Source organism: Xenopus tropicalis, chromosome 6, assembly GCF_000004195.4.
Source record: "Xenopus tropicalis strain Nigerian chromosome 6, UCB_Xtro_10.0, whole genome shotgun sequence".
Lineage (NCBI taxonomy): Eukaryota > Metazoa > Chordata > Amphibia > Anura > Pipidae > Xenopus > Xenopus tropicalis.
The window spans coordinates 79,442,175-79,468,954 of record NC_030682.2 but is presented as its reverse complement, the minus strand read 5'-3'; the positions used below and the strand labels follow the sequence as shown (position 1 = coordinate 79,468,954).

Here is a 26,780-nt window from a genome sequence, read left to right as displayed (position 1 = left end):
CATACTAACACTACTATATACAAATATTTACCAAGAACCTAGTACCTAGAAATACCAAATGTAAAAAAAATCGAAAGAAAGAAAAAGATTACGAGTTTGTGCGATTTTCCTATTGCATTTTAACAGCAGGAAAGGGTTAATACCCTTAACCAGCAGAGAGTCTGTACTGTAGTGCAAAGCCAGCAGAAAGGTAGAGGAAAGCACTAGCAGCCCAGTAAGAAACCGAGAGCAGATGGGGGAGGGATTTAGTGTCGGAGAGGGCCAGCCTTGCAGTTCTAGCAGCAGTCAGAAAGTGTGCGCTGTACTCCGGAGTCAGAACTCTTTGGCTCGGAGCTGTGGCTACTAATGTGACTAAGGGCACTTGAACGTTCACTGTGACCACTAGCCCCAGCCTGGCACAGCTCTCTCCTGTGACTCTCACAAACTTATCTGGATTTTTAGCTCAGATCCACCTGGTTCCATGTGCCAGCAGCTGCTCGCTAAGGAGTAACTACAGATGTGAGCCGATGAGACAAAGGCTTGGATTGAGGTGTCCTGCTGATTGTACACTGTGTGTAACTATAGAAATGGATTAACCCTCCACCCCGCGCTAAGGAACTATCGATAGGTTCGTCACATAGTTGGACTAGAGCACACTCTGCTCTGAATTCCACTCAATACAATGGATCATTTCTACAGTGAGGTGAGTTCATATAGTGTGGATTTGTGTTGGATACCTTGCTGGGAATGTGACGCTTCCGTACAAATTCTGTAAAAATGCTTTTTTTTATTTGCTGCAATCCATTCCCTACTTGCTTCCTACCTGGAGCATAAGTTTCTTAGAGTGGTCCCACTGCAGACTAAGATGCAGGCAGGCAGTATGAATGGATGGTTCTATTTGGTCACATGGTAGGTGAGCGTTTTTTTCCTGTACCTTTTTGTATCCTGTTCGGGTCTAGACTCACACTCCTGTCAGGGCAATGGCAAGTGATACTACACCTACTGGAGCATAGGGCAACTACAAACCTTTTGTGTACTTTTCTTGGGAGTGCACAATTCCTGTTGCTTTTGAATTTCTTGTTTTTTTTTTTTTTCTTTATGCAACCACTTTTGCTTTAGGGAGAATGTACTAACTTTTGCCACTGCCTTAAACCTATGTATATAAAAGCTATTTGACTTCGGGGCTTTCAGCTGTTGTTAAACTAGTAATAATGTAGGCTCTAGGCGATGTGGGAATTGTAGTTTGACAACAGCTGGAGGGCCACACATTATATTTAGATTTAAATGGTCATTTTCATGTGCGACCAAGTGTTTCCTCATTACTTGCTCCTGCTTTACTCATTTATTATGTGTATTGCACTTTGATTAAAGTAATAACTGTTTTGCGTGATGGTGCTCCCTCAGTCTGAACTAGCAATAACTGATTGCTGTTGTATAAATACACAAATATGCAAATGAATTATGTACACAATACCACACCGGTTTGCTGTGTCTGAAACAAGGACATGGCACAATGCCTGATCTCGCACAGAGAGGTCTGGTATTTCCTTTGAACAACGTTTGGATTTCCTGTGAGGGGTACCTTGGTGGCTGAAGGCTGCGTATGGGATCGGTTTCAGACCATGCAGTAAGATGATCCATGTTTAGCAAAAAAAAAAAATGTGAATGGCTGGAAAAGGAGATGATTTCCCCTCTTTTGTTGCTCTACTGTACACTGCATCCAAACACAACACTCAGTATGAATTCAGGGTACAGACAGTGACTTGTGAGTGACAGTGAGAAAAAGATCTGATGAAAGTTATCTCATTCACTATGAACGGTTCTTTGTAAATTTTTGCAGAATGCCATAGATGCCATAGGACTGAGAGGGCTGGGCTAGAACAGTAATAACCCTCAGTTCCATAGGGCTAGGAACAGTGAATGCCATGGTTAGATGGTTTAGTGCCCTGCAAATGTCATGCTTTACAGTAGTTACAGAGATAATCACATCCCCATGACTTAGCAGGGCTGCAGATTGTCACTAATTCCTCTGAATGTTGAAGCACATAGAGTCTTTTTGGGATATGGTCTGTCTGAGGTACATGTGAAAGTGTTCAGCAAACGAAGCATATGTAGTTTACATTGTGACCAGGAGCAACTGCAGAGTGAACACTGGTACCTGCATCACATTCAGGTTCATAGAACTTATTTCTGATTTTGTACATCTTCTGCAGACCCTCCTGCTGCAAATAACTATATGTTATCAATATTACAGAGGGGTCCTGTGTCAGCTTTACATTCAACTCCCTGTTCAGACACACCATAGCTGTTAATGCCTGGGTACCTGTTTCCTATACCATTGGATTGGAATACCCTGGCTCTGATTAGTTTCCTCACTTTAGTGACACAGATTTCCTGTTTTCTTTGCTGTTGATGAGGCTGTGAATGCAGTGGTAGCAAGAAAACTACTTTCAGCTTAAAACTCAGCAGAAATTTAGCAGTGCCCCCTCCAACTAGCAATATCACTGGAGTTGCATTGTAGTTAGCATGCAACACAAGCCCTGTAGTGCTTATTTACTATGGGGGGGGGGGGTCATTACACCTACCCCAGGCAATGACAAGCTTAAATTTTAAGCTCACACATGCCTGCAAATTATATTGATGTGGCTGCTTGTAGACAAATTAGCATAGGATTTTTTTTAAGTTTATTATAAAATGGTAGGATTTAGGAAGTCTTTTAGAAGACGACATAGACATTTGGAAGCTCTTCCCTCATTGTTGTTCTACAACTCTCTGCATCCCACTGACAACTGAATTCTCTTAAGAACGAATTTGGTTGTAGTACAGCAAAATCTGGGAGGCCTTCAGCTTGCCATCAACTTTACAGGAAAGCAAACAAACATGTTTTTTGTAAAATTAAAACAGTTTAATTGCATGCTTTAAACTGTTAATCTGATGCCAGTGGGAAATCCCTTGAAGGGAATTACCATTTCAAGGTGACCGTTAGGGCAACTCATCATTAGAGAACACATTGTGTTATGTACACCGACATAGTGTGATTTATTTTTTGGATGTTTGGGGGAGCAGGAGAGGCCCAGGTGCCTTGACTGATAAATATCAAAGTCATTGGTGCTTTTTTTAAGGTAAATCTTTAGATATTTGATAAACTGGAATAATTTTCATCCTAGAGTTTAAAAGACTCCCCTTGAGTCCGCTTTCAGGTCAGGTCCTTCTTATATATCAAAGGTGGTAAATATGTCAATCATATTTCTCTGAAGGGTAAAAACTCTTTATATTTCCTTACACTGACCTAAAATTTATCCTTTTTAGTTGTATTACATTTGTAAGTTATTTACAAGAACAAAACTGTGCAGCTGAGGACTAGAAGCCAGATGTGGCTCTCAAACGCATTTTTATGACACAGCTCTTTGTCTTTTACTGGTTACCTGGGGGAAAGTATCCCATGTTTACTATTAGTTTTTTTCTACTTTCTTTTATTGTACAACAATATATTGTAACATCTTGTCATCTTGTGGGTGCAGCTCTCCCAGAACCCTAAAACACAATTACTAGGGCCTGTAAAGCAACAGTTGAATACAGAGGGAGAACCCAACAGATACTGCTCTTTTTTGCAGTTATGGGATAGTGTGTATAAAAAGCCAAGGTGAAGGGTGACTTGGGTTGTCAGAGATCTGCAGGTTGGTTTATGGATATTTATAACATTTTCCCCTGGCTCTGCCATCATGGAATATACATGGAGTAGAAGTGGGAGCTGCCATATTGCTTGCAAGATTGAAGTCTAATGTGCCCTTAATAAGACCTTAGTGAGACATTTCACTAGACGAGCAATGACAGTGGTATACCTGCACTTGGAAAAGTGGTATACCTGCACTTGGAAAAGTGGTATACCTGCACTTGGAAAAGTGGTATACCTGCACTCGGAAAAGTGGTATACCTGCACTCGGAAAAGCAGATGCTATAGTGCACTTGGTGCCAAACTTTACTTTGAAATACTTTGCCACTCTGATGTGGTCTCTTTATATGATTACTTTAATTTTGGTTTGCATATGTTGGCTCAGTGTGTGACTGACTGCACATTTATATATAACTTCTAAGGGTGTTTTTTTTAGATGCCACCTATGGTCACAAAAAACTTTTGTGATGAGCAATGCAAATGCAAGAAGCTTTGCTTTCAGATCAAAGGACAAAAACTGGCTAGTTTAGCAATCTTTGCTATTTTGCACTTTTATTTCCAAGTGTTCCTTTCTTGGAACTGAGAATGGGAATCATGCAACGTCTCAGGATGTATAAGTTCAGTAGTCATCATTTTCTTAATACAGAGGCTAGAAACAGAATGGTATCCAGCTGCTAGATCAAATTAATAGCCTTCCAAACTACATGTAGTGCTAAAAACTGCTAATAATGTAGAAGGTTTTCTAAAACTACAAGTTTGATTCCCAAGACATATGTAGCTGAGTTGGCCAAATAGAGGTCTGGACGATAAGCCATATATTAGTTAGCCAAACTTGTAATTGCAGATTGTACTGTTTAAGGTGGCCATACACGCACCGATAAACGAGGTTTCGTACGATATTCGGTGCGTGTATGGTATGTTGGCGAGTCGACTGATATCGCAGGAAGCTGCTGATATCGGCCGACTCGCCGATTGGACCAGTTTGAAAATTTTGATCGGGTGCCATAGAAGGCACCTGACCAAAATCTCCCTTCAGCGCTGAATCGGCAGAAAGAGGTAGAAATCCTATTGTTTCTACGTCCTTACCTGCCGATTCAGCCCTGAATGGTGTGTGGCGGATCTGACGATGTTTCGTGCGACCATCGGTCGTCAGATCGCCACGTGTATGGCCAGCTTTAAACCAGTAGGTAGTGGGCTATCTTTCTAATCACTTGATAAAAGTGCTAATAAGAGTGGTTCTTGCATTTTATGGGTGGCTTATGATAAACCGGCTGTAATGGATCATTTGTTGGCTGTTGGTTTACCTTTTGGCCAATCAGTTAATGAAAATGATGCTCATCAGCCATGTAGCTTAAGGTCCCCATACACGGTCCCTGTTTATTCAGCAGCTAATCAGCCCGTGTATGGGGACTACCGATGGGCTTGCTCGACCGATATCTGGCCTGAAATCGGCCAGATCTCGATCGGGCAGGTTAGAAAATGTAGTTGGATCGGGGACCGCCCCCGAACCGACTGCCCCATTGCCGCCAATATATATTAGCCTACATGCTCCCCATAGGTGGGGATATCGGGTGAAGGTCTCGCCAAGCGAGCGAATCTTAACGTGTATGGACACCTTTAGTAGGGGTGACACATATGCACAATAGGTTCGTAGAAGTAAATATCTGTATAAATAAATGCTTTTTCTTTCCAGAAAAAAAGGTTGGAGAAGTTTCACTAATTTATATGAAAATTACCTCTGTTTAGGCAAGCAAAAAGAGACCAGCTCTTGTCTCAATGTACAGATGTGTACAGAGAAAAAAATTAAGAAACTGCACTTCCATGCCTTGCAGTCTATAAAAGGAAAAATAAATACACGATAATAGTTCGGTTTATTTTTTCATTTAACAGTGTTTCAGTGTGATGCAGTGTACTGCATGAATTTAATAAGTCATGTGCTTGTATTTATGCAGATTGATAATCACATTTAATGAAGTCCTATGCAGTTTGGTATGCCATTGTGGAGATAACTTAAAGAATAAGTAAACCTTTTTTTTTCTTTAAGTAAAATTACTCTAAACAGCCTCCAGAGTTATTTACCTTTGTCCCAGCATTCTCTCTGACCTGTTTCCTCAGTCAGAAGGTATTCTTTTTTGTTGCTTCCTTGTGCAGAGTGAAGCCCCGCCCCCACTTCCTGTTCAGGTCTCTCATAAAAAAAAAAAAAATGGCTAATGCACAGACTGGCTCCTGCTGCCTCCAGGCATGCGCAGAAGGCTCTCCACTCCAACAACCTTGTCTAATTGAAGAGAGACCTGAACAGGAAGTGGGGGCAGGGCTTCACTCTGCACAAGGAAGCAACGATAAAGAATACCTTCTGACTGAGGAAACAGGTCAGAGAGAATGCTGGGACAAAGGTAAGTAATTCTGGGGGCTGTTTAGAGTAATTTTACTCATAGAAAAAAAAATGGTTTACTTATTCTGTAAGTATATAATGTATAAAGTAAATTAAATTTGGGAATATGGTAGGACGATCGCTTTAGATTGAGGTTATCAGGCTACTGGAAAAAACAGTGATACATATATATATGTGTGTCATGTAGCATGTTCTACACTTATTGCAGACTATAATTCTTTAATGAAAATGGTTTTAGTGGTACCCACTTGCCTCCAGTGCAGTGGACTTTAGCCCAACTTCCTTTGCTGCTAGAACAATCCTCTTAGGTTTTTAATACAAGGTTTAAATGTTTTTAGTAGAATTAAGGTATGGTGATCCAAATTAAGGGAAAAACACCTTATGTGTGTATATCTTTAGCTATATATGACATTTAAGCCATATGATGACTTTTAGCTTGGTTGGCCTTGAAATTACTGACTGAAGCTAAGAAGACCACCAACATCCCATATGTGTTTGTGAGGCTGACATTAAGTACCGCATTCCTGCTAAATCCTTAGGCTAAATGAACCTTGCTTTCTGTTAAATTCATATAGAATGCTTGTGTTTATCTAGTTAGCTATCTTTTTTATGGAAATGTATCACCTGCCAGTTGTTTGTTTAGTATTCTGGTATGCAGGTGAGATCGTTCATGCTGTTATGTTAATGCACTGGAAGGCAAAGTAGTCTACAATATTCAATATTCAGGCCCTTTCTATGTAGATCAAAAAGCACATTTGGTCAAAAGAAAACATTTAATCAAAGAATCACCTTTTTGAAACACGTTGACTTTAAAGCATTAGTAATGATTAACTCATTGGCGTGATGTTGAGCAATGGAGCATGCCGCTTGCTAATAGTCTGTGAAACTCAGCCTGTCGGTGCTTGCTTTTATTTGAAAACTCTGACATCACATATTACCAATGCAAATCAGCCAACTACAACCACTACTACTTATCTCACTTTAACAAACTCACCAGAAAAATGCTAGAGGCACATGCTCTTTTTGCTTGAAGCTTGGCCCTTTGTTGATCTTGTGGATTTTTATGTTTACTTGTTAGGGCTTTTACCTGTATGTTTAAATGTGGTGACTTAAAACACAGGCTTTAGAATGACAATGGCTGTATTACATACATTGCATTTCTTCATTTTTATTTGTGAAATATTCTTTTGCAGTAAATTAAACTCAAACTGAACAGAGAAAATGTCAACATGTTATATGTTACATGTTTTTCTTCACTGCCTGATGCACCAGTGGCTGTAAAAAATGTATTCTGCAACTCCATTGATGACTAACGTGTACACACAGCATACAACTTGCACAGTCTCATTACAATACATGGATGGGGAAGTTCTTGTCTTGCTTAGAGGGTTACATTTCATGTTTAACATAACTTACATAGCTTGCCAATGCTCATATTTCCAAAGACATATTAAAATATCACATATCCCAGCCTATCCATTCTTGGGCATTTCATACAACAATTCACATTCATTTATGATAGTTTCTAATTTCATGCACTTGTTTGGGGGCTGGTTTTGTTCCAATGTAAAAATGAAAGCACCGGATAACAGATTTCACTTGACTCTAATTACTAACCTTTCTGCTCATAGAAATTAAGAGGAATCTTTAGTTCGCATGAGGTTTTGGCTTTTACTAAGAAAAAAACACAGAAAATCTCTAGAGCACCCAGAATGTGTTTCTTGGAGTTCATTATATATAATATATTACTACAACTGTGTAAAGGTGGCCACACAGGCAGATTTAAAGGAAATGTAACACTAAATTTTTAAGTAAAAAAGCTAATAACTGCCCGTCACATAGTGGATGCAGCTCCTTCCTTTGCCTTATCGCCGTAGTTCAATTGACAGGAAGCCAAGTTTTAGCAGGTATTTTCTATTAAAGCATTTAAAATACTAAGTGGTTTGCAGGATAGGGCAGTTATTGGTGAAGGGTAGAATAGCTTTTTTACTTAAACATTTTTAGTGTTACTTTTCCTTTAAGCTGCCAATTCAAGTCCTATAGACCAATTTAGCAGTTTATCTACCCATGTATGGAGACCCCCGATGGCCCTACTCAACTGATATCTGGGTGAAAATCACCTGGTTTTGATCAGGTTTGATTTTTTAGTAAGATCAGGGACCTAATTGACTCATTCATGTGGTCCTTGCTCCAACCCCCTTTATTTCGCCCCCGCATACAAAACACAAAGCACACAAACCTACTTGCAAAAAATTATAAATATATATAACCAAATTCATGTGCTGGTAATGCTTTACTAAGAAACTACATAAATGATAATGTCACCCATAGGGGCACATTCATGAAAATGCGAGTTCTAATCCTGAATGGGATACATTCGGATTGGATACGATAATTTCTTAAGATCGCATATATCACGAATATGATTACGAAAAAATCGTATTAGTCACGATAATATTGTATTGGCGATCCGAAAGTCACAAAATATTCGTATCCAAACGATCGTAAAATGCAAGAAAACTTTTCCGACTTTGATCCTTCTGTGCATGATTTTGGAAGCCTGCCTAAGGAATCAATGGCACTGTGCAGCTCCAACCTGGCCCAAGGAAAGTCACGATACCGAAGCTTGAATGAATCCGAAACCTTTGTTCTCTGTGCGACAATATGATTTTGTTGCACAAATTTTGTCGCAAAATATGAAAAAGTAGAGAAAAATACGAAAAAGTCGGCGTAAATACACCGATCGAGCACTCTGAGCTTTCGTGAAATAGTGAATGTGCCCCATAGCGTTAATATTTAATAGGTCACATTTATTTTTATACATTTTCTAGACAAAACTAATTGGTAACTGTTGCAATGGGCACTTCTGCAGTTTAGCACCTATGTTAGAATATCAGCCTCATGGTATTTGAGATAATTGACATATGAAATAGAAAGGGCTAGGTTTATAAGCTATTGCTTTCGAGGGGTTCCAAGAGACTTTTGATGTCACTTTTTTCCTGTACCAAGGGGCATTTTTGCAGAATTGTCAGTAATGGAGACCAGTAGAAATATCTATAAATATATTATTCTCTGAAATCTTTATGCTTGAATTGCTATATGGAAAAAGGTGTCTCACATTTATTTCATGAGATGTAGACATTTGGAAACATTGGATGAATCATACTGATAAATTAAATTCGTTCAGTTTGGATACAATTCTTGTTTTGTGTGTGTTAATTTGTAATTTAAAACTCATTTGGGTAGATTTAAGTGATGTAAATGCATCAGGTCAAGATTTAAAATGTCTGCGAGTCAGCAGAAATGTGTTTTTCTATGATTCATCTTAGCCTTAAACTAAGATCAGTATCTCTGTGTTAAACAGGTATAAACAGTGATTTATAGTTAGTGACATAGCACAGTTCCCACTAACTGGCCCATGTAAAGTGCCTATCTCAGTTGGTTTCTTACATAAGCCTAACATGTAACTAATCCAGAGAGAAATAACTCATTGAAGGGCAGTGTTTCTAAGTACTGCAAGGCTACATAAAACACAGTTTGTTATTCTTAGACAGGAACTATTCTGTGAAGTTTTGGCAAAGTTGTTTTGTTTTTCTGAATTTGAATCTGAGTGGACAATCGGTTATTCATCCTTTTTTAAGGGGTCTGTTATTATGTTTTCATAAACAAAAAAAGGAGGAATAGATAGTTTCTAGCAGATTTGGATAAGATGCTGGTATTTCCCATTTTTGTTGAAGTGGACAAAAATAGTTCCTAGTAAGCACACTATTTTGTGGCAGAATAGTGAATTATGTTTAATATATAAAGGTTCTAGGACATAGTATGCTTGTAAAAGTCGAGAGTCATCTCAACTTTTGTGTGTTAAAATTCCCGGAAAACTTCTGCTAGCACTACTATGAATTACATGAATTTGTCATTCTGGAAAGGTAACCTGTTAAACATGGCTTCAGCTGTCAGGGTTATCAGAAGAGTGCTAGTGAGGATAAGAGCTGCTTGGAAGTTGGCATTCCCTTGTGATATGTGTCCCTGCAGTGCTTAAATCAGTGGTTTCCAAACTTTTTGGCTGGCCCCTCTGGGAGCCTTGAACAGTGTTGGGCAGCTCAGCTCAAAGGCCAGTAAGGGTTAGATTTGGGAGAATGCCAATTTGCTTTATTAGATGCACCAGAATCCCTACTTGAGAGTCAATTAGTGTGTGATTTTTGTGAAAATGTATTTGTAGTTCTACAACGTTGTGGATATTCTTGGAACTATGGCTGTTTGAAACAGTGTTATTCAATATTGGTAACCTTGTTATGAGGTAAGATGAGTCCCTAAACAAAGGTTGAACCTGTATCTGCAGGCTTGAAGCAAGCTTCCTTTGAAATGATAAGTAGTGTTTTCCCCATTGCATTGCTGTAATTGTAAATGGTCTAGTAAAAAAGTGGTTAAGCCTCCTTTTTAGTTTTTGGTTGCACAGGCATATACCATACCTCTTCATACAGTTTACTTAAGTTTATAGAAGTTCTTTAAAACACGAGGCTAAGATTTTAATGTGTATGAAAGCTGCCATACTTTATGCTGTGACAAGGTACAAATGTTAATTATTAGGTTTAATAAAATATCCTTCCCCTGTGCCTGTCATGAAGAAATATACTGCTGTACAAAAGAGTTATGGGAGTCACTTAATATAACTAGAAATGCAATTTACAGGGTACACTGCTTTCAAAATACAAACAGCAGCATTATAATGCACTTAGGTGTGCCAGATTTTGTACAACACACATTTCAGTGTTCCAGCATTTTCTTTTAAAAGAATACCTTATTAGTGGGTGTTACAGCAAAACAATCCCCGTAGCATTTTACTGTCTTGGCAACATACTACAGCACATACATGTTAAGCAAGGAACACACCATACCTGGCAAAATAGCAGTAAAAAAATCAAACTGCTAAAGGCAGATATATAATATTAGCAAGTTGGCTTATTATGTAGGGGGAAAAGTTTCTGTCTGTCTGGAAGGAGAAATGATTGGTAGTTAAAAATATCACTCTTACTCATTTGGGAGTCTGGGTGGGAAGAGAGGGAAAGGATGAATAAGATTTTAATTTGCTTTGTGGCAATGAGACATGTTTTTCAGAAACTGGAATGACACGAGAAAGGGGAATCATGAAAACGTTTCATTTAAAAAATAAAAACAATAAGGTCCTATAACACAGAACTTAAAAGGCTGATACATTAGAATGTTTGTATAAAAAGTCCTCCATTAATATGATTTTTGGAAAGGCTGTATTGTGACCTCAGAGACAAACATTTAGCTTGCAATAATTACAGTGTTTCTTCCAAGCTAAGGTGATCAGATTTGACCTTTAAAAAGTGTGCTTATAACAAGTAAAGCTAATGATTATGTAGTCATGGAGACTGACATTCAAGTTTCAATGGGGCCACAGGGTCCACAAAAGTGTAGCAGAAAAAAACAAACTATGTGTAATACGTTTTTAACACTTTGTGATTAACAGGTAGTAAATGCTATTTATGACTCTGTAGATACCTATATGATGAAAACCTTTACAAAAACTTATGAGGAGTCATTTTTTACTGCTCTGGATGCAAGAGCCTATAGGGAAAGAAATTTGGGCCCCTTTGTGCTTGTGCATGGTGCACTGGTGTCTGGATCAGTGGCTGTGCTCTGTGCCTCGTGCCAGATTAAAAATCCAGTGCGACACGAGCAATGAATGAACAATCTCTGTGAAGTCCTGTGTAAATGTGTTGGTAAAATAAATAACAGGTAATAAATAATAATAAGGTCCATTATCCTGTACTCTTGGCCACAAGGTGACACCATATATGGCAGGCATTAATTAAAGGGCTTTCCTTTGCCTTCCAGGCTTTGACATTCCCTAACCTGTATATGTTAATTATGCGCAAACTAGGGAGCATTTTGGGGAACATCTGCATTAACCAACCTGCCACCTCTGAATACAGCACTATTTTCATTTCATTCTAGATGCACACGGAGCTTTGCTGTCAGCAGCAACTGGTGTGTGTCTGATGAGATTTATGAGATTAATTTATCTCCTGGTATACATTTTGAAAATGTACAGTCTATGGGAATATCTGAAACTGACTGAATAAAGAAACTGAATTAAAGCTTGTCCAAAGGCTGAAAATGCATAGGCACTGAAAAAAAGCAAATGGGCAAAACTGAAACAATTGGCTAATAGTATTTGTTTGATCATATCAATTGTAAAAGGTAGGCAATAAACAGAGGCAATAAATTTCTAGTAGTTTTGCACACTGCTTCTGTTTGTGCTGGCCTCTTTCACTGCATATACCACATTTACATTTTTAATAAAAAAAAAATAATAGATACTTTACATCAGAGGTTGACATACTCCTATTTACATGTTCACCTAGAATTTCAGTCATAAAACATGACCAGACAGATGATGTTTAATAGGAAGGAAGTGAATATTGTTATGTAAACTAGGAAAATTTTTAGTTGTCCATGGAAGCATAAACTTTAAATATAGAATAAAATCCTTAAAATTTTAAAATTCTTTAAATAAAGAATATGGTGCACACAATACTGAGTACAATTTTGAAACCCTGGCCACAAATAGTGAGTAGACTTGATAAAACCTACAGAGTTAAAAAGTACATTTTATGGTGCCCATCAGCTTTTTCAGAGCATAGTTTTAATAGTGGAAGTCAGTTTGATACCACTCCAGACTCTGATTCACCCTTTCTCAACACAGACTCCTGGCAACATATCGTTACAGGGTGGGGCAGGTTGGTATATATCATTATTTATAAAAGGTGCTAAATGAGGAATAGGGGCACATTGGCGTAGTCCACTAAAAATTCAGCTGGCCCTAACCCTCCCAACCCACCATGTGGGTTTCAGGCTGGCACTTCCAACACTAGTTTTGTTCTTTGTTTGTTTTCTTTCCTTTAAATGTTGTGGTTATATGGTAAGCATGCATTGGGTAGAGGTTTAAAACACATATTTTAGCTACGCAAGAAATATTAATCTTTATTTATTGTCTTTATGCGTTTTGAAAATGTTGATTTAAATGTTTGCTTTTTTTTATAGCTGCTAACAGCCTTCAGGTAACCTTGTGCAATTTAATGACAATAACAGGGCTTTTATTTAAACTTGAAACTTTGGGAATCCAAGTAAAATGAAGCTGATTTATCAGTAGCATTTTGTTAGCAGATGTTGTACACTGATGTAAGAAGTTTTAAGTTTATTGAGGTCCATGGATTAATGGATGATCTTTGGAGGGCACAACCATCTGCAATCTGCCATTGTTTTATACCTTGGATCTGTTACTGTTAATTCCAGGATGGGAGCTGCTTTCTTGGGATTAAGATTAATAACCGTGCTTCTAGTAGGATATATACACACACACACACACACACACACATATACTGTGAGGGCTGAAGAGTTACTGATATTAGGATCTGTCATACTAGTAAATTAAAGGACACAAAGTCAAAATGTAACCCAAAAAATAATTTTTATTTTAGGAAAATATAATTCTAAACAACTTTCCAATGGGAATTTATTTTTAAAAGTTATTTGTAAATGCAATTGCTATTGAAAGCAGCATTTGATTAACTCCTGGTTATAACTTTTTAAACAGTGTTGCAAAAGCCAATCTCCTCCAGCAAAACAGGCCTGTCAGTCTGCTGGCTTATGTTACATTGTTGCCAGAGCCACCAGGGCAGAGAATAGAAAAAACAGACAAACACTGCTTTTAATAGTAAAAATATATACAAATAACTTTTTTTGTAATGAATATATACTGCAAAGTTGCTTAGAATTATATTTTCTTTTATAAGGCAGAAAATTATTTTTTGGGTTGACTTTCTTTAAATGCTTCTGATTTATTCTTAACAAATGTGTGGGGCAGTGTGATGTTGTATTAATAATTATGTTAATAATATTTTAATAATGTAATTTGCAATTTATGTTGTGTCTTTTATTGTAATTTATGTACAGTTTTTTTACGGGGAAAAAAACAGTGTTGCTCTTTCCAAACACCTCTTCTACGCTTTGGTGGTTTTGTCTTCTGTGTTACTGACGTCAAAATATTTACACACACATTAGTGCTGAGGTCACTTTGCCAATGAATAGAAAGGGTTGGTCCTGTCTGACATTAAAGGTCAGCTACTGCTCTGGTTCTTGGGTGAAAGCTGCCTGTGAAAATTTCAGACTGAGACTTCCGTGGATTTATGGAGACACTCTGTTTTTATAATCTTCCTGACTTTCACGAGAGTGTTTTTTCCATTATAATTGCAAATTATATATATTTAGTACTCATTCTTATATTTTGCTTTTGAAATTGGAGAAGTGAATTGTGATAAATGAATCTGTCTATAATATATATTACTATCTGTTATACTGGTTTTAATGCAAGCATTCACTTGGACTGACCTAGTCTGGGTAAATGGTGTCATTCCTATATTTTCTGTTTTCTTCCTTCCATAAGGCTGGCCACCTAATGCACCTTTCTTTCTCTATTTTGGATCTGTCAGCACCTGAGAACTAAGCATGTAACTAGCTAGTTTGTGTTAAAATCCTGACTTATATTTTGTGTTAAATTTAAACATGTAAGGTAAATGTTAAACCATTTATATATACAGTATATTGGAAAGAAGTGCATTTGTGTTAGCTATATTGTTGAGAAGGCATTTAAAATTCAAGTTAATTGCAAGTGCACCTTTAAATGTAAAAATATCTCCATACCCGTGATCCAGTTGGGTGTGGTGGCTTGTACCTCTAGGCAGGCCAGCAGCACTTCCTAAAATTTTATGGGAGTAATCCAGTGTATTGTGTGAGCCCTGACTCCAATAAAAGGCTAGAGCAGTGTTGTCTAAGTGGCCCACAGCCCCCACTGTGTTCCCCCCCCCATCTGTCTGACAGCTGCAACTGCTTACCATTGTGAAAGCTTTAAATGGTATAAGTACTGTGATTAACTGCCCCCAGCATTGTTCACACCTTAGATCAGATTGTAAACCCCTGCATTGTTTATACCTGTACGTCCCTCCATTGTTTACTTATGCATGTCCCTCCATTCTTCACACCTCAGATCCATGCTGCCTGTGTGTGCCATACTTTGCCAGCCCTATGCTGTGTGTGCCATACTGTGTCTGCCCCTATGCTGCCTGTGTGTGGCATACCATGCCTTCCCTATGCCCCCTGTGTGTGCCATACCCTGCCTGCCCTATGCCACCTGTGTGTGCCATTACCTGCCTGCCCTATGCTGTCTGTGTGTGCCATACTCAACCTGTCCTATACTGTGAGTGTGTGCCATACTCTGCCTGCCCTATGCTGCCTGTGTGTGCCAAACTCTGCCTGCCCTATGCCCCCTGTGTGTGTCATGCTCTGCCTGCCCTATGCTGCCTGTCTGTGCCATATTTTGCCTGCCCTATGCCCCCTGTGTGTACCATACTCTGCCTGCCCTAGGCCCCCTCTGTCTTCCATACCCTGTTTGCCCTATGTCCCCTGTGTGTGCCATACCCTGCTTGACCTATGCTGCCTGTGTGTGTCATACCCTGCCTGCCCTAAGCCCCCTGTGTGTACCATACCCTGCCTGCCCTATGCTGCATGTGTGTCATACTCTGCCTACTCTATGCTGCCTGTGTGCCATACTCTGCCTGCCCTATGCCCCCTGTGTGTGCCATACCCTGTCTGCCCTATGCCCCCTGTGTGTGCCATACCCTGTCTGTCCTATGCTTCCTGGGTGTGCCATACTCAATCTGCCCTGCTCTGCCTGTGTATGAATGTATATATGTATGTATATGTATGTATAACTTTATTTATATAGTGCTACAAGGATACGAAGAGCTGTACAATCTTAAAATAAGATATTACAGATATTAAGTGCCATGTGTTATGAGATACAGTAGGAAGGAGGTCCTTGCCCCATAACTGTGGGGTTTGTTCTGAGAATTTGTTAGCATTTGGAAATAGGTATTATATAGTCCTTAAGGTGTATAATTATGTGTGGGGGTTGCTGCACTTCCACAGGGGAGGGGAAGGTGTACGGATTCAAGGGTATGGCTTAATATAACTTTTGAATTAAACTTTTTCCACATGAGTGATGGGCGATATCCCTGCAGTGAGCACCAACCATTTGGCTTTTTGGTATACTACCACCATTAATGTGGACATGGTCTTAAAAATGGTTATGTTAATATGTTTGTGGTTTAAAGTGGGCATGGTTTAAAAAAAGGGGAGTGGCCAAATGGGCTTCCTTTATCGCCCCTTCACCACACAGGCCCTCGGTACCGAAGTTGGACAGCACTAATATAGGTGATCATGGCTTTTAGAATCATAATGACACAGGAACCACTAAAAATTAAGTAAGGCAAAGAAGACTGTGATGTAATCATACAGGCATGTGACACACTTTAAACTGTATAAATTCAAGATTTTAAACATAAAGTAATGATTTGGGATAAACCTTATAGAAGTTTTATTTTAGTACTCCTAAGGGGCAAGTCACATGACACAATAGGGGTGCATTTTCCACTATATTGATATCATATACTATAATACAACAGAAATTATCATTGTAAATACGCTTTGATAGATCCTCTCCTAAAACTTTTTTATTTGAATTATACTCAGATGCAGTGTTACTGTTCAGTTTACTCTTTGGAATTTTCCATTTGAGTAAGTTTTAGACAGAGGTGAAAGACTTCAAAAAGCCACAAGGGGATATTTAAATACATGGCTATACCAGTCTGTTTTTACTTGGTGGAAATGTGTTGTATGATTTTCCAGAAAAATGCGATCCATTAACCACCAAGGACATTTTGCAATTTTTAAAATTTGTTACTGTTTACCCTGTAATTCTTCCAGAAAAGGAAATAAATTTACAGCATGAAAGCTCACTTTGTCTTATAAGCATATTCTAACCACAAATATTCCATTTTATTTTTCTGTACACACAGAAATACTGCTGTGTCAATTTTTTTACTGATGATATCCAGGCCTCATAAAATGACATTTTAAAACTACTATGATTGTGGTTTGCATTCTACTTATCTTAAGGTTTTCTCAAGGCAACAGTTATATAAACAATCATATTTTTTTAATCTGTTAAATCGACCAATTCAGAGCACCCACTACCAGTAGCAGCTACAAAAATCACTTCACTCTTCATTAGATCACTTTACATTTACATGAATCGCATGGTGTGTGTTTATAATAGTGAGAAGCTGTTGATGCCAGGGTATTTGGTCAGCATATTTTTCTAAAAGACATCAGGGCTCATTGAAAACCACAACTGCAGTGTACAAAGTGCAGTTTCAGTCACAAATGGCGTATTTTTTACCCACAATACAGTGGTACTCAGTACAACAATGAGGGAGTGCAAGGAGTGTGTTTGGGCACAAGAACCTTTAATGAATAGTAAAATAGTAACATACATAGTAAGTTAGGTTGAAAAAAGACATATGTCCATCAAGTTCAACCATAATGCCTATATATAACCTGCCTAACTGCTAGTTGATCCAGAGGAAGGTAAAAAAAACCCCATCTGAAGCCTCTCTAATTTGCCTCAGAGAGGGAAAAAAATAGCAAAAATAGCATCAATAAAAGAAACATTTGCATTCGTTTGTATGCAGCAGTATTTGCTTTTGTAAATGAGCCTACAAAATGTGCATGAGTCTGTCGTCGTGCAGTAAAAGTATAACTTTCTCCTCAGACACCAAAATAGTTTTACGGGTTATCGATTTAGAATATTTTGGAAAATTATAATGTTATACAGTAGAACCACTATTTTACATTTTCATGGGGATGGCATCAAAAATGGATACATTCAGGGAAACCATAAAATCTGGGGGGAAAAAGTTAAAGGTCATGGAAAGCTCCTATACTTATGTTTTAAGAATGGGTACATTATTATTTATATAACTCAAGTACCTGTTAGTTGTATGGGTATTGTGACTTGCTTTGTGTGCAATATACTGCTATTAAATGGAACCCAGCTATTTCTTAAATTGATCTGTTGTATCTTTTTTAAAACATCAGGAAGTGTGGTAAATTCAGCCTAAGCTGATCTAAATGGAAAAAATAAACTTTGTTCAGGGGTCTTATTGTTTTCACAAATATCAGTTCAACTAAGGTACCAGTTATGTAGGAAGTGTCTCATTGCTCAGCATGGCCCTTATACTCAGTGACTGATCAAAAGTTTTCCTGTGGCAGTCTGCCAGTGAGTATAGTCTGGTTTCTATGTACACATGGACGTCAACGCAGATTGATTCCTGCCCTGCATTTTACAATTTGATTTCTGTTATCTTTTGAATAGAAACCTTTGTACCTGCTGTGTTTGTGCAATTGGTTTCATTTTGTGTTTGTGGGAAGCACTGATTTATCTACCAAGTAGTTCCAACCTAGTGCACTCTGGCTGTTGAACAACACCCAGCATCTGAAGGCTCACAACAAATGCCAGAAGTCATAGTTCAGTAATAGCTGACAAGTCACAGGTTTAAAAAGTATAAATGTAAAATCAAGTAAGTTAAGCATGCACATATGGATTTTGGATCTTTGAATCCTTTAGATCCCCTCTGACTAAAAATTCACAGGCCAGGGTACTTTTATTCTTAACTCTGCTATAGTCCAGTGTCACATGTTTATTAATTCACGTGAGCACTTACTGGTTGGAGCTCTGTCTGTGCTACACGTATGCCAGTTCCCAGGCAGCAGCAAAATAGTACTATAAAAATATGTATATACGGAGCTCTAGAAGAAATAGCTGTTTATAAAAAAGTCATTTTTATAAATTTAGGATATGCATGTACATAAAGTGGACAATAGTAGCGTCTCTCAACTTCCTCAGAAGCAAGATGCTTTTGAGGAAGTGGCTAGATGCCACGAAACGTGCCAAGCGCAAGTTTGACATCTGTGGTGGTCAAGGTATTTGAAGGCTTGTCTTTCACTCTACTGTGCATGCATTGGCCCCGGGATCGCTCATTCGCAAATACCCTTGGCTGATGCGGTTTTCTCATAACAGGAGCACCAACCCATGATATAAGTGACTTATGGGAGGGTATTATAAAGTAGAACTAAACTGTACCCCATTCTCAGCCTCCCCTCTACCCCCTCCACTGCCCCTCTCCAAGCTTCCTCCCCACAAGAGTTATGCTGTTCAGAAGTCTCCTTGTGTGCTAACCTTCTATAAATCTACAGAGCTACACGCTGAGTTTAGAGGCGCCATCTTCTGTCTGTCTTCTGATCCTCTTTTGTCAGTTGTCAGTACAGATCTTTTGGGAGCATGCGCAGTTGAAGCTGATTTAGGACATGGATTCAACTGCGCATGCTCCTTCAAGATCCACGTTGGCACTCTTAATAGAAGAGGATCGGAGGACTGGGGAAAATGGGCCCTTTGAACTCCACAGCGCAACTTTGCAAATTTACGGAAGGTCAGGACACAGGGAGACGTCTGAAAAGAATAGATACTCCAGGGAGAAAGCTTGGAGTGGGGGCAGTAGAGGGGGTGGAGGGGGGCTAGGGTTTAATTCTTCTTTAAGTAATTTTGTGCAGATGACACAAAGCCCAATTAATTCCATCCAGGATGTGGCATCCTTTCAGCAGGATTTTGACAAACTGGTAATTTTGAAGACTAATTGGCAGATGATATTTAATGTTAATAAATGTAAGGTCATGCACCTGGGATGTAAAAATATGCAAGCCACTTAAAGGAAAAGTAACACTAACATTTTTTAAGTAAAAAATCTATTCTACCCTGCCCCAATACTTGCCCTATCTTGCACAACATTTATTATTTTTAATGCTTTATTAGAAAATACCTGCTAAAACTTTGCTTCCGGTCATTTGAAATAGGGCAATATGGCGATGCAGGGCAAGAATCCACTATGTGACGATCGATTGATCGATCCTTCCTATACAGAAGGAGGCCAAAACTAAATAGGCCAAACTACCCAATTAAATCTGGGCTTGTATAGCCACCTTTTACTCAGGCCTCTCCTCTCTGAGTGGGGCACATACAATTATTTTATATCTGTCACAACAATGAGTCCTAAAAGCTAGACTCTGTTCACTCTTTTTTTTTTACCCATAACATGGGAGAATGTCTAAGTGAAAGTGTTATTAGTAGATAAAGGAAGGCCCATAAATCCATCTTTTCCTCCAGTTTTCCTTTTTTACCTTTGTATGCATAATTGTGGCAAGTAAATTTCTTCATGTTCTGTGTTGTTTTAAGTAAAACAGCCTTTTTCCAAATGATACAACCATACAAATGATTTGGGCTTTTTTTGGCGTATTTATAACAGCAATTACGGTACATAATTGCATTCCTTGGGTATATGGAGGTTCCTATTTTCCTGTTTCTATTCAAATCCAAGCAGACCAATAAAATTGAAAAGGTTTATCAGTAGCCTCAGCCAGCCATATGGCTGTCCTATCCTGCCTTATCTCCAGTAACTCACACCTGTATTGGAAGTCGTTGAACTATAACAGCTGGTGTGGCTGCTATTTGCTTTCTGATTAGCATGGATTGTATTACAGTTATCACATAACTACATACAATAAAGAGCATTCTTTCTGATAGCTATAAAAACTATATTATTAATACAGATGTAATTCATAACAAAAAGTGACAAACATTTTTCCAAAAAAATGTATTGAATCTATTTGTAGCTGATTAGGAACTCTCAGAATCACCAAAAATATCTGGTAGTGAGAGTTAAGGTGGCCATAGGTTGCCAAGTGAGTGGATCTTCTCCTGATATCCCCACCTACAGGTGGGTGATATTGGGCTAATTCTGTTGTTTGGCCCTGTGGCCAAACAATCGAATTAGAACGGTCGGCATAGGTGCAGTCGGTTTGGGGGCCGCATCAACAAGCCGATGCCGTCTCCGATCCGACTAAAATTTTAAACCTGCCTGATCGATATCTGGCCGATTTCAGGCCAGGTATCGGTTGGGCAGGCCCATCATTAGAGCCCATACACGGGCCGATAAGGTGCCAAGACGGTCTAAGTGACCGATATCTGCAGCTAGAATCGGCTGGTGTATGGCCACCTTTATCGCTGGAGTTAGCAGGTTATACACAACAAGGTGATACTTCAAATGTATGCTCATGTAAAATGAGTACTGACATGTGGGGGGGCATTCTTGATAGGTATAACATTACTTAAGTGTCAAAAAGCCTTGTTTATTTCTGTAGTGTATTCCAGGAATGTTTCTTTGGGGCTTCCTTCTTTATTAAACCTACACATATGGCTTCTGGTTTTGCTTGTGTTCTTGAATACCTGCTTTATATTTGCTTGTCTGTTGTCAAAGGTTAGTATTTATTATTTTGCCTCTCCTAAGAACTCAGGGCTCGTCATGCTACGTTTCCACTTGACGCAGGCTCATGGCGCTCAGGAGAATGTAAACAGTAACTTTCTTAGTAACTGAACAACTTCCATTCAGTGGAAATGAGAACCTGTTAAAAGCTTTGTAAATGTGCTGATAAATGTTATAGCAAACAGTGAAGTGACTATTATAGAGAAGCAGTTGGTAGACTCATGGAGCAGCCTGCCAAATTTACAGGGAAAGCAGCTGTCCAGCAATAACTGAATTGGCAGCTGCAAGTGTCAGTTTTATCTTTTCAGCTACTGCTCTTTCTTTTTATAATGCTACAGAAGAGCTTTCAGGTTCCAAGAGAATGGATCACGTTCTTTATTATCATGCATGTTTAGTAAATGAGTAGAACATTGTAAATGTACCAGCACACAAATTAGTTAGTGTGACTGTGTTGTGATTGTCCTACCTTTATTCATCAAAAATAGTTAACTCTTAATAGATGTAAACTGTTTTTATGGCAATTAACCCATTTATAATGAAAGGGCGAGACGCTCCGAAACACTATGAGTTCCTGCACCTGTGTGTAAATATAAAGGGTAGTTATGCCAAAAGCATTGCAACTGATCTGTTGTTTTGTTGCATGTGTCTATTTTTGATATTCCTGTATCTACAGGGGGCACAGCACCACATTTTTTGCATTTAACAAATAACCAATCACCAAATGCTTATCCTCATAAAGGGTAAAATGCTGTAATAAGCCCTGAAGGAGGTAAAACATAAGCAGGTGTGAAAATGAGCAGTGTCTTTGTCTGCATCTTGCCTGCAATTTCATATCAGGTTTCATGAAGTATTATGTTGATACAAAGGGATTTTTTTTGCACAGCTGACTGGGTTGGAGATTCAGAAGCTTTCCTTATTAGACTGCAAGTTTATAATGTAACGTGGACAGACTGAAAGATAATAGCCAGGCAGACAACACAGACATTAGAACTACTCTTAGCACAAATACGAAAGTATAAATAAATGGTATGGTGCCATTCAGACGCTAGGACCTTAGTTGCCTGTGAATTAATACCCAGAGAGCACTGAGCTGAGCGCCTTAAGAAAATAAACAGTGCAGTATTCCTGCCTGGAATTTGTAATTATAGCTTGCTTGGTAATAGATACCAGATTTAATTCCCTTGCTGTTGTTTCAAATTAATGCAGAGTAGCAAAGAGAATAGGCCAGCTTGTCCATATGTAAAAAGGATAACAGCTCTTGAAGTGAAATTTATATTGGAATTTCACAGAAGCACTAAACTGTCAATGATGTCACATTCCTGTCTATGATATAGGGGGTACCACTCCAGCATCTCAAAATGAAACGCACTGGAATACGAATAATCAGTTTGCAGTAGCCAGTCATCCAAAACCGTCCTTTCCAATGTACACATAAACCTTTATAAGCAAAATGATTGTGTTTATTCAAACATCACCCCCTTTATTATTTTTTCATCAGGTAGTACTTGGTGCAGCACACTGTGATGTCTGAATAAATTGCTTTATTATATTGTATTTTTTGTTGGTGTGTAAGGCCCCTGTCTACTGGAAGGGAAAGACTGCTGCTGCTATACCAATTAAAGGTACAGGAGGGTGTCATTCAGAACCTGCCCAAATTTCAGTATAACAGGAGAATGGATACATGAAAAGACTATATATTTTTCTGTGTGACCAGACCATTAAAGTGTTGGCTGTCTTTTTTACTTAGAAGAAAAATTACTTCCGTAGTTAAATGAGATGTCAACTCATTAACATTTACAAATGACTTTAACACCATTAATATATTGTAATGAATGTATATGAAAAGTCCCTTCTAATTAAATTTCCTTTTGTTAGGAAGCATTTTACTTTATGCTTTATATCCCTGTTAAAGTACAGATATCCTTGTCTGATATAGGTTGAGAAAAGATTGGTCTTCCTGAAAATGAAAACCAGGCTAACTATTTTGTCATATTCATGTCATATTATAAGATATGAGTGGTATGAGTAATGATTTAATTGCAGAATTTTAAACCATGCAGCCTCAGTAAAGGTATGGGACCTGTTATCCAGAATGCTTGGGACCTGGGGTTTTCCGGATAAGAGATCTTTCCATAATGTGGAAATAAACCCAATAGGATTGTTTTGCCTGCAATAAGGATTCATTAAATTTTAGTTAAGATCAAGTACAAGGTACTGTTTTATTATTAGAGAGAAAAGGAAATCATTTTTAAAAATTAGAATTATTTGCTTATAATGGAGTCTATGGAAGATGGCCTTCCCGTAATTCGGAACTTTCTGGATAACAGGTTTCCGGATAAGGGATCCCAAACCTGTTCCAGTACTCAGCACTAAAACTAATATTCCTGCGGAACTTGAATGAATATTTTTTTTTGAGTACCATTAATTACTTAATTATGCAATTATGTCTTTTATGTAATTAATTATTATATTCTCTGTTACAGGGAACACAGGTTTGGTTACGAGAAAATGGTCAGCACTACCCAAGCTTTGTTCAGTCCTGTGCAGGAGGAGTTGTTGTTTTCAAAACATATTATGGGCAGGTAAGACCAAATAACCATGACAGAAACGGCACTGCCAACCTGCCACTTACCTGAATCCATGCACTGAGTAAAAGTCTAGGTTAGATATTACCAGTATGTTTACTGTGTTTTCCACCGCACTGCTGCTGTACTAGACATGTGTAAATAATGATCCATGCATTTAAGCTTTCTGTTGTTACCACAGCTGCTTTTTTATAAAACTTTTACAAACGTGTTAATCCATATAGCAGATGTTGGTGTTGACAAGCCCCCTGCTTCATACTGAAAAAAAAGAAAGAAGTGGGACACTGATAGCTGATTGCTTTTCTATATGTAATCCTTTGTAAGAATGCTTTAATTGTTTTGTGGCTAAGTGTATGTGATCTTCTAAAAATTGTTTGGTTTGGTTCGACAACATTTAACACTGTTGTCAGCTCTTTTGCTTAAAATATATGCTCTGTAGATCAAAGCACGTTGTGTAGAATTTCATTGTATTAGGCCTACATAAGACATAACACATTATGTTTATTCTATTCTCTCTGCCCATTTCTTTTCCTGCGGTGGGTGACAATTAATTGCTGTGTCTGCCTAAAGCACATCCAATGTGGCTGTAGCATGGAATAATAGAATGCTCCTCTTTTGTTCTTTTCCTACTACTTATTTAAAGATAGAGGAACAGTAGCCGGTGATGAACATTAGGTGTCATTTGCTACCTGTGGGGCAGGGTACAATGTTCAGAAAATGGCTGACATCTGGCATGTTTTTCACATTTTCTCACTGTGCTGCACATAGCAAGGTTGTCACAGGTCTTCGAGTTCCATTTGGGCTAAATACAAATGCATTATATTAATGATAATGGTAGTGTTTTATGGTGCAATTAATGCATACTACGTACTATCATAATGTATAATCTAATGAATGCCTCTCTATATATGTCTTCTGAATTTACATCTTGTTTGTACAAAAATGGTTCAGTTCTTCTAAAAACTCACAAATCTATAACCACAGCATCAGATAATGCAAAGATGATGTTATGGTGCCACCACATTTACAGTAATCAACCTATCTAAGTTCTTGTGCCACTTTTTCCAATCATATTAGATAGGGTCACCACTTGGCCGGTATTTAATACAGGCCAAGAATCTTCCCCTATGCTTGAATCAGAGATTTTCTGTATCTGCCACTGTGTTGGCCCTGGTGCAGGCACACAGAGCGGATTTTGACTCCAAAATACATGCAGCAAAATCAGCTTCATGTGCTGATTCAAGTGTTGGAGCATGTGGCATTTTTTCCATTTCTCTTGAAAGTTGAAAAGCATTGGCGGTGTTGAAAAGTCAGTTTGGTACTCACCATACTTTGTAACATAATTTTTGCAGGGGGCAAGGTGGGTATGATGAGCTGGTAAGTAGTAGTAAGGGTGATGGCACAAGAGCTTCACTTCACATCCCAATTCGTTCTTTCTTTTTCAGTAGGAATCAGGGGGCTTGGCAACACCAACATCTGCTATAAGGATTAACACATTTGAAAAATAAATTTTGTTGCCCACGGTAGCAATTGTGGGTGACAAATCTCTATGTGTGTCATCTCCCTCAGGGCTGTGGCACACGGGGAGATTAGTCGCTCTGGTGGGATGGCATACGCGGCACCGCGATTCCCCTGAAATCACGGAAGTTGCCCTGAGAGATAACGCCGTGTATGCCATCCCACCAGCGATTTGAATTCTCGCAGGTGGGATGGCATTTTGGGGAGATTAGTTGCCCGCATCACGGGAGATTTGTCGCAGGCGACTAATCTCCCCGTGTACCACAGTCTTAAAAGAGGAAAGTTGATGTCTTTTGCCCCATAAGTCTTCTATTTACTTTACAAACAAAGCCTCAGATGCACTTACCAAGTTTAATGTATTTGTGCATGTAATTTCCTTTCAACCTCAGGAAGTTTAGTACCTTGTAGAGAAGCTGATGTTAATGTTTACCCACACCTATTTCTGGAAAAACATTTCTTTATATCAAAAAGTAGTGCAGGAATGGGGAAGAATATGACTGGCCTGCTTTATAATCTATTCATTCATACCCCCATATATAATACAAGGCAGTAAGTTTGCCCATTAGCAGTAACCCATAGCAACCAACAAATGTTTGCTTTCAGACAGGTGACCAGTAAATCCTACCTGCTGATTGGTTGCTATGGATTACTGCTACTGCTGCTTAGTGCCTTTTTTACATAACCCCATAAGAGCATCTAATATTTCCTTGAAAACCATCTGGTTCTCATACCTTTTCCTATGACAGATGGTTAGACTGAATATTGTGTATAATGGCCCTGCATACAACATAAAATCGTAAACATGAGGTAATCAGCTTCCCCAGCCCATACAAAAGTTAGTTTTACACACACATACACACACACGCGCGCTGTTCATACGTTTTTAATACACGATTGATCTTTTTGGAATGTAACTCTGTGTATATATATATATATATATATATATATATATATATATATAGTGTTTTTTTTTGTTTAATCCAGAACAGTTTTGCATGCAATATACCCTGTACTAATATGGCAGTGAGACTATGATTGAAGACTTGTTAAGTAATAATTGAAGATGTTTCACTACTCATCCGAGCAGCTTCTTCAGATAATGGCAGTGAGGAACTTAAGCAGGGCCATATTTACCATATAGGCTCTCAGGGGTCCATGCCTAGGGCATCAGCTTTTAGGGGTGGCAGTCCTCCTTCTTCTACATTTATGGTAAATGAAAATGTTCCAGGAAAAATAAAATCTCCCCACTGGATACTTTTTGGCTAAATCCGGCAGCAGAGTAGGATGTACAGGTATCGGACCCCTTATCCGGAAACCCGTTATCCAGAAAG

General features: G+C 38.5%; 1 protein-coding gene across 1 annotated transcript in view; it reads left to right on the top strand.

Annotated features, from left to right (window-relative positions):
* Nucleotides 1–207: 207 nt before the first annotated feature.
* Nucleotides 208–26,780, top strand: part of myo10 (myosin 10) — a 146,420-nt gene continuing 119,847 nt past the window's right edge. Inside the window, 2 exon segments of the mRNA NM_001375274.1 lie at nt 208–682; nt 23,830–23,928. Coding sequence (NP_001362203.1) covers nt 662–682; nt 23,830–23,928 — 120 coding nt within the window. The 5' untranslated portion in view covers nt 208–661.